Source organism: Tupaia chinensis, unplaced genomic scaffold (genome assembly GCF_000334495.1).
Source record: "Tupaia chinensis unplaced genomic scaffold, TupChi_1.0 Scaffold000532_1, whole genome shotgun sequence".
In the NCBI taxonomy this organism is placed as follows: domain Eukaryota; kingdom Metazoa; phylum Chordata; class Mammalia; order Scandentia; family Tupaiidae; genus Tupaia; species Tupaia belangeri.
In genome coordinates, this window is record NW_006160045.1 from 4,092,406 (window position 1) to 4,102,066 (window position 9,661).

The window sequence follows — 9,661 nt, forward strand, 5'->3', positions numbered from 1 at the left end:
TTTTTTTTTTTTTTTTTTTTTTTGGCTAGAGGGCACACTTACCGAAAAGATACAGATGGAGGAGAAAGCTCCCCTCAGTGGGTCAATGGGGTATGGACACAATCCCTTCACTTCTTATCCTTGCTCCTTTTGGGATTTGAGGCACACACATGCACCTAGCATGTTTCTCAAGCCTCCAGGTCCAGGACTTGAACAATGTAGTTGGCCACGTGCGATCTGGCTGCCGTCTAAGCAATGGCATGACTTCTAAGCTATGAAACTGTCCCATTAAGTCTATTTTTAAGGCTTTTAGTTTAAGGCATTCTCCAGACTCATCTCCATTATTTTAATTTTGCTTTAACAAATGATAGCAATATCTAACACAGATCTGATATTTTGGTCACCAAGTGCAAATAGCTTATTTACGGTCATGCAATCATTCATTGAGAGGATAGTTACGGAGGCTCCCCCTTCCTTGAGGAGATATTGTGGAGTCAGTAGAGTCTGGGGGATGAAAGATGGGTTGGTGATCTCCCAGCCTTGCTTTCAACCTCTCTTGAACTTGTTACCTGTGTCTTTAACTAAGTTACCTATTATCCCTGCACTTTGGCCCTCCAATTGGTATAGTGTTGACCACATTATCTGTGATTAATTAGTTGTGAATATGGTTTTCTTTACCAGGTTATTAACTCTTAGGTGGAAAGACAATATTTATCATCATGGTATCTTTATCACCTGCAGAGAAATCAGAGCTTTAGAAACACTTTTTATCAAGGGAAAGCATCTTCACGTGCTGTCCCAATTCCTTTGGTACCGGATACCTACTTGCTATCTTTCCATAAGTGGGAGATTACAAAAGTAATTACAAACATTACACAAAAATGGTGTTGAATTTTCCAGAAAAGGAAGAACAGGAAAGGAAGAGAGAAATGAAGAAATAAAATCATTGTACACACATGCAGATAGAGTTGCTTCCAGAGAATTAGAGAATTGGGTTTGACTCATGGCTGTGGCATTTACTATCTGGGTGACATTTAGAAGGTTATATAACCCCTCTAAGCTTCAATCTACTCTTTTTTTTTTTAAATTATTCATTACTACTATTATTATTATTTGCTATATGGTATGTGTGTATTCACTAGAAAGAGAAAGTGAGAAAGCAAGCCCATGCCACCGACTGGCCCCTACTCTTAGAAACCAAGAAGTTGATAACATTTACCATGCAAGGTGACTATGAAAATCAAAGGATTTTTAGATTTGTAAAAGAAATAAATAAACTTTGTAAAGCAAACACGGGACAGGGAAGAGCATGATCACAGTAACACAGGCTACCTCAGGCTCTGGAGGGATGAACACCCTTGACCACTCCTATGCGTATTGAATTTTGTTTGAGGCTAAGCCCAGAACCTGCTCCGGTTACAGTCACCGGCCCCTCCCCAAAAGACAGGTTTGCTTTTGTGTGAACTAAACACATCATTTCAGAAAGGCAAGCTGTTGGGGGCTTTTAAATAATGCACGGTGGCATCAGACGCAGCTGCACTGCCTGCTCCTACTCAAGCAGAAGGAAAGAGCTTTCTACAACTGATTCAAGAATCTTGAAAGCCAAGTCAATAGACATGGGCTTAAGCAGAGTCCTGGGCAGGACTCCATAGTCAGATCTGGAGAACTGGCTGGAGATTCCATAGTCATTCGTCGGTCTTGCCTTACACCAGCCTCCAGAGGAGAGGCCGGGTACTACACAGGCCAGACGAGGCTAGGCATTTCCCCTTGAGAGCTGGACATTTTCTTTCAAAACAACTAATTTTTAAATTATTATTATTATCTGGACATTTTCTTTCAAAACAACTAATTTTTAAATTATTATTATTATCTGGACATTTTCTTTCAAAACAACTAATTTTTAAATTATTATTATTATCTGGACATTTTCTTTCAAAACAACTAATTTTTAAATTATTATTATTATCTGGACATTTTCTTTCAAAACAACTAATTTTTAAATTATTATTATGCCAGAGGACAAGTGTGTATGCATGAGAGAGAGAGAGAGAATCCCCAACAGGGCCTGGTCACACCACCTCCTTTTGCATCTAATTCTCTACCCCATCAGGATTCTGTGCTCATGTGCACACATAATGTATAAAATCAACAGGGCCAGGACTCAAAAACTCTAATTGGCCATGTGAAATTGGCTTCCTCTGCAGAGTGCTTAACTGCCACATTATGGGGCTGGCCCAAGAAACAAATATTTTAACCTCTGAATCTGGAGCTTTCTCACCATATTTGAGGTGAAGGTCACCTGGGAGGGCTTGGAAAGCTTTCCCCAGGAGTCACAGGTACTGTGCCCACTCTTTTATCCCCCAAACCTCCCCACTCCACTTCTCCATCCAGCCCTCTCTCCCCACAACACCCATCTCCTCACACAAACACATTTCCTTGCTCTTTCTACACTCCTGCCAGAACCTGCCATGAGACACTCCCAAGGGACTGTGGGCAGGGTGTGGGACCTAGGGCTGGTGGAGCCCTTTTACAGATGGCTTCTAAGGAGCAGAGCTTAGCTTATCCCCTGTATTCAGCAGGTCTTGTTGAATGCCAGTGAAGAATCATGGTTGACACAGGCTGCTGCAAATAGCACAGTAACTGGGAGGAACTGGACTGTCCTTTTGGAATTCTCCATACCCTGAAACACAGCCCTAGAGAAATCTTTCCAAACTGGATCTGTGCTGTGAAAGCTATGTCTCCCTGTTTCATGTATTCAGAAATGTCATTCCTTCCCCATTATTGTGCCAATTCCTCTCTCTCCTTATGGCTTAGTCCATTACTGTTAATTACTAGTCAGGGCTCAGTCATATTATCCTAGCACCAGGCAGGCCCAGACAACTTGTGGTTTTTCTGAAAATCAGAGCTCCCCGCGGTCCCATGTGCAGACAGAGACAGAACCTGCCCTAGTCAGCATTTGCCTTTCATACTGTTCAGCCAGCCAGATCCACTCTGGCCCACACACTCTGCTCTGAACCCAGTTCTGTGCAAGTCTTGGTGGAAGCCGCTTATTCTTTTTTAAACATTTATTTATTTATTTAACAACAGAGTGAGAGAGAGAAAGATAGCACCCTCCAGTAGGGGCTTCACGCTGCAATCCACTCAGCTTCAGCCAGCCCTGGACCAAGAGTATGAGTGGGCCTCAAGGTGTCCAGGGAAGTCTTGAGACATGAACACAGGATCCTCCCATGTAGGTCAGCCTTGCATAGAGTAGTATCACTGCTGTGTCACCCTCTGGCCCCTACTCTTAGCTTCCATAAATCCCTTCACCTGGAATCACTGCCCTCTCCTATTTGCCTAGGCAAATCCTAGATAGTCCTCCCTTCTCTGTGCCCCATTAACCCTTTATTCAGATCACTATTTAGGCAGGTAAAGTACATTTTAAGGACAAAACTGCTTCTTAGTTGGTTTTGTATCTGTAGAACCCAGCAGGGTGCATGGTACCTTGTGTGCATTCAATAAATGTTGTTTGAACTGAAGGAATGGTGTAAGTTTTTGCTTATCATTCAACACCTATTTAGAAAGCTGCTTTATGCAAAACAATGTGCTGTTTTCTACTGACTCTCCCTCTTTCCTGTGAATTCTGTGGCACTTACTGAATACACAGAATCTGTGGAAGAGTCAAAAAGGACCCACATATCCAGGCATCACAAACTTCAGAAAGCCATCTTCCCGACAGCAGTCACCTTCCTGTAGTCCCTGTCCTGGGGAATAATTACATGCTTTTCAATACCTAAAGCCCGGATCTTGGACACCTCCCTCTCCTTACCCTCAGTCCTATCTCCTGAAACATCCAGAGGAGAGAGTCCACTCCTCTCCATTGACTTTTCCACCACATAGTTCAGTGTCTTCATCGCCCACGTAAAGTACAATTGCTTCCTGACCAGACTTTCTCCTTGTAGTCAGAGGATTCTCAGATTTGTTTTCCACATTGCTACCAGAGGAATCTTTCTATATCATGTCATTAATCTTCTTTAAAATCTTACAAAGGGCCAGTTCTGTAGTGCAGCAGTGCTGCGCTGCTTGAGAGAAGCCAGATTTCACGTGGTAGCCACAGTTCAGCTCTCTGGCCTGATTGGTCTGTAACATGCTGGGCACACATATGAATGTCCAAGATCCAAAGGGCTAGAGGTCTAGAGAGAGGGGTCCAGATGCTGTGGAGGGTGCTCCTCCCTCTCTCTCTCTTCTCTCTCTCGCCTGCATGTGCACATATACTATGACAAGTAAAGACAAACAAGAAAAAATTTTAAACTCTCATAAAGATTTCCTAACACCTACATCACTGGTTCTCAAGCTTTCAGACAAAGCATCCTCCCTCCCTTTTTTTAATTTTAATTTTAATTGTTTTAGTTTTTGCTATAGGGTGCATGTACTTTCTGGAAATAGACAGGAACAGAGACAGAGAGAAATTGCCCCCACATTCATGGCCACACCACAATTTATTCTCCTCCATTCTCCTCTTGGGATTTTGGACACACATGCAGAGGTGCCTGGTGTGTTTTTCAAGCTGCCAGGTCAGAACTCCAGCCCTGTAGTCAGCCATGTAGTATCCAGCCGCCTGAACCACTATACCAGTAGCTGGCCCATCAACCCCTCCCTCTTTTTTTTTTTTTTTTTTTTTCCCTTAGGCCTATGGCACTACCTATGCCACAGGATCCATGCACTCACCAGAGGATCAGAGAGAGGGAGGGGAAAATGAGGAATCATCCCCAGGAAGGGTGGCCACATCACTATCCCTTCGCCATTCTTCTCTTTGGATTTTGGGTACACATGCACACACAGCCAGCATGATTTTCATGTGAAATACTCCCTTATGAATCTTGAAAATAAATAACATTTTATTACAGGTGTCAGATGCTAGAGAGCAGGGAGGGAGGCCTTCAAGTACTATAAGCTCATGTGTGATGGGAAGGGGGTTGTTATGGATAAGGAAAGACACTGCCAGGAAATTCTACAGATTTTAGGAACTTAGAGCTAGGAACTGGGGACAAAGATCAAATATGTGGGTGTGTATATGTTGTATATGTGTGAACATACTACGGTTGGTATTCTTCTGTAAAGAACTGTTGCAATAATTGCTAGTTTCTAAGCTCCTTATTTTTTCCACTAGTGTATTCATTGTTCACCAAGGAAAGGACCTCCAAGGCTACTACCCTGGGCAGCTGGCAAGACTCCATTTTGACTATAGTAGGAAGAGAGATCCCAGGTAAGACTTCTTAGAACTTAAATTTCCAAAACTCACTTAAATTAGAATGATAAAGATGAAAAAGAAGAGTGTGTGTGTGGATATACACAATTTGTAATAATAATAATGGTAACAAGGATACTAAGTATTATTGAATGGATTTAAAAAAGTTTGGAAGAAAATATACCAAACCATTAACAATGTTTTTTCATGAGCAGTGAGATTAGTATCGTGTATTTTATTTTTTAATCTTTTTATCACTTTTTCACATTTTCTTTAATGAGCATATAATAATTTTATAATCAGCAATAAATATAACATTTTATTAGATCATCAAAGAACTTTAAGAAACATCATGTAATTAGGAATTTCAACTTGGTCAGATAACTTTACCTTCCTGAGACTCAATCTCCTTCTCAGTAAAATGATGAATTTGGCCTAAATTTATTTTTAATAATTTTAAAATTTGGGGTCAACAGGTGGCCCGATGGTTAAGGAGCTGGACTCCCACATAGCCAAGAGCAGTTTGAGTTTTGGATCTGGCAGCTTGCTTTCTCACTTTTCCTCTATTTTTTAATTAAAGAATTATTTTATTTAACTCTATTCATTTTTTAATTTGACCATGTGGGAAGCCAGCACACTTAACCACTATGCCATCTGCTGGCCCCTCACTTTCTCTCTTTCTCTTTCTGTCTCTCCCTTGTCAAATGAAAACAGCTAAATAAATTAAATAATTTTTAAAAAAATTTTTAAACTTAATTTTATTTATGTATTATTATTGTAATTTGCCATAGGGCACATGTGCTCACCAAAGAGAGACAGGGAGAGAGAGACAGAAAATGAGAAAGTAAGCCACCAGGTCCAGGACTTGAACCATATTCAGCCATATGGGAGTCCAGTGCCCTAGCCACTTGCTGGTCCCACCTAAATTGTTTAACAAAACAAAACAAGTGGCATAGTGGTTGAGATACTGGACTCCCATGTGATTAGAGTCCTGAACCAAGCAGCTTGAAACTCACACCTGGCGAGCGCACGCGCCCTACAGTGAAAATCTCCCCAAAAAAAAAAAAAATGTAGGCACTGACAACCTAAGAGGTAAACTGCAGCAAAGTACATAAAACAAAAGGAGTTTATTTAGACATAAATTTGAGGACTGCATGCAGCCCAGATGAACAAATTCAGGTGAACATGTTCACCAAGATCTTATAATCCTCAAACAGGTTGTTTTGTTTTAAGAGGTTTTTTGCTATAGGGAACGTGCGCTTGCCAGAAAGACAGAGAGAGACAGAGAGACAGAAAGCAAGAAATCATCCCCCAGGGGGGATGGCCACGCTGCAATTCCTTCTCCTCCATTCTCCTCTAGGGATCTTGGGCATGCACACACACGCACCCGCTGTGAGTTTAAGCCACCTGGTCTGGGACTCGACCCGCAGTTGACTACATGGGAATCCAGTGACATAGCCATTACACTAACTGCTAGTCCCTCCTCAAACAGGTTTTAAAGGCAAAAATTACAAGAGAGGGGAAGAAGAAAAGGTTAAAATTATACCAGTTGTTCTGGGACAATTATTCTTGGGTCCAAGGATCTATAACAAGGGTGGTATCAGTCCAAAGTTGGAAAGGCAGTCTTTGGTCAAATGTCTTTGTACAAGAAAAGTATAGATATTCTTTATTCTTTGTTTTAGGTTGCAGGTGTCTTTGCACACATTTGTAATTCTAACTGAGTTCTTAAGTGATAATCTTGTTATGCATATCGGCATGAGAAAACACTTCCTTCATGGCTTTCCCTGGTTCTCTTTCATCAGAGTTAGCACCAATTGACACAAATGACTCCATTTTGATTCTAACAACTTCATAAAGCATTGAAGTGCTTTTTTTCTCATTTGGGGATGCTGGAAACCACAGTGGTCAACAGAAGCAATTTGAGTAATTTATGAAGCATTAGGCAATTTTTGTTTCTTCTCTAAATATGTTACCTTATCTGTTAAATAAAATCACGATATAAAATTTAAAAATATAGTAAAGATATCCATCTCCATTTCCTCCACTCTCTACCTTCCTCTGTCTCTGGTAAACACTATCCTACTCTCAACTTCAATGAGATCATCTGTTTTAGATTCCACATATGAGTGATATTTGTCTTTCTGTTCCTGGCTCATTTCACTTCACATCTTCCAGTTGATTCCAAATCTTGGCTATTGTGAATAATGCTGCAATGAACATGGGCGAGAAGATATCTGTATGACATACTGATTTCATTTCTTTTTGATATATACCCAGTAGTGGTAATGCAGAATCATATGGTAGTTCCAATTTTAGCTTTTTGAGGAGCCTCTATACTATTTTACATAAAGGCTGTACTAATTTACATTTCCACCGACAATGTGTTAAGTGTTCCCTTTTCTCCACATCTTTAGTAGCATTTGCTATCTTTTGTCCTTTTAATGATAGTTATTCTAAACAGAAGGGAGTGGCATCTCATTGGGATTTTGATTTGTATTTCCCTGATGACTGGTGATGTTGAACATTTTTTCATATACCTAATGGCCAGATGTGTCTTCTTCTGAGTTTCTAGTTATATCTTTGCTTATTAACCAAGTTGTTTATTTGCTATTGAGTTATTTGAGTTCCTTCTATATTTTGGATATTAACCTTTGATTGTATGTTTAGTTTGTAAATATATTCTCCCATTCTGTAAGCTCTTTATTGTTTCCTTTGCCATGTAGGTGAGTATCCTTCATGCTTCCCACAGCCCACACACAACAGAGGACCTCTTCACCCATCTAGCATCTTTCCCAGTTCAGTATCCCACAACATGGCAGATTCTTGCTCTTGCTTTTTCTAAACTTCAGGCAGAGCCTCTCAATGTCTGCTAATATATCCTTTCTTAAAGGAAACACATTGCAATCATAATGATTATATGTAAATCAGAAACTGCAATTAAAAAAAAAAACCACTTTGGCAAGCATTCTTAGAGCGAAGTCTTTTGCTGATATCCCTAATTGCTGGAGTTACTGAGACAAAACTTGAACTTTTTTCTTTAAGAGATTTTTTTTGTTATAGGGTACGTGCATTTACCAGAGAGACAGAGACAGAAAGTGATAAATCACCCCCCATGGGGTATGGCCATGCCACAATCCCTTCCCCTCCATTCTCCGCTCAGGTTCTTGGGCATGCATTCACATGCGCCCAGCGTGAGTTTTAAGCCACCAGGTCCAGGGCTCAAACTGTGGTTGACTATGTGGAAGTCCAACGACATAACCACAATGACATCTGTAGGTCTCTGGACACATTTTTAAGGTCTTATTATGTATCACCACAGTTGCACCACTGAGTATAGACTTAAATTCATATCTCAAACAAGTTGACCCAGAGATATACACTTCCACTCATGTATGAAACTATATTACTATGACATTTGTTTCTTTATTGACAGAGGACATGTTCTCCCACCAGAAAAAGAGAGAGCACCCCCCCCAATAGGATTTAGTCACACTACGATCCCTTTCCTCCATTTTTCTATCCATTGGGATTCTGAGCATGCACACACCCAGGGCCAGGATTTCAACTGTAGTTGGCCATGTAGAATCTGGCCTTCTATGTACAGGATTTAACCACTGCACTATGGGGCCAGCCCGACTGCCATGACATTTCAATTCCTCTTTACTTTTATCTTCAGAGGGTATCTAGAATAGTGATATAGAAAGGTCATAATCAGAACTTGATTATGGAGTTTAGGTCCATTGAACACAAAGACCTAAGATGCACCATAGTGTTCTTCTGACCAGAAGAATACATAGGTTGCTCAAAGTAACTAAACACCTGTCAAAAATGGCAATGAGAAAGGGTACCAGAAGTTCTGGGGTACAGGAAGCCACATTGTATGGAAAGATCTAGGAGAAGTTTTGAAGCAAGTTGCCTTCTGTGGCCTGTGATTAGGAGGAGGAGGGATTTTAGGAGGAAACACTGGGGATTGAAATCCCTGAGTCATTTATTGCATCTTTGCTATGGCTGGCCCTGGAGCTATAAGAACCTTCCCAGCACTATCTTGTGGCTACTTCCAGGGAATGGATTTCAGCTGGTAAGAAAATTGATCCCTTGGGGCCAGTAGGTGGTATGGTAGTTAAGGGTGTTGGATTCCCACATTGTAGACCGTTGTTTGAATCCCAGACCTGGCAGCTTGCCTTCTCACTTTTTCTCTTTCTCTCGCTCTGTCTCATTGATACAATTAAAATAAGTAAGTAAATAAATAAAGCTAAATAAAAAAATAATTATTTACTTAAAAAAAAAAAGAAACGAATCCTTTTTCTTTCACTGATTGTTCAGCAAACCATTTCTATTTCCATTTAGGTCACTCATAGACCTGGCAATTCCACCCAAGAGAAAAAGTCAGTATCAGCCTCAATTTGATCAGCAAACTCTCATCCAATATATTTGTTTTCAAAGACATTCAAAGCC

The 9,661-nt window shown here is 40.6% G+C and overlaps 1 protein-coding gene across 1 annotated transcript in view; it reads left to right on the forward strand.

Annotated features, from left to right (window-relative positions):
* The window catches only part of SPMIP3 (sperm microtubule inner protein 3), a 52,625-nt gene that overhangs the window by 34,816 nt on the left and 8,148 nt on the right, over positions 1–9,661 (forward strand). Inside the window, 2 exon segments of the mRNA XM_006157232.3 lie at positions 5,129–5,224; positions 9,554–9,661. The exon segment at positions 9,554–9,661 is cut by the window's right edge and continues 1 nt beyond it. Of these exon segments, the coding sequence (XP_006157294.1) occupies positions 5,129–5,224; positions 9,554–9,661 (204 nt within the window).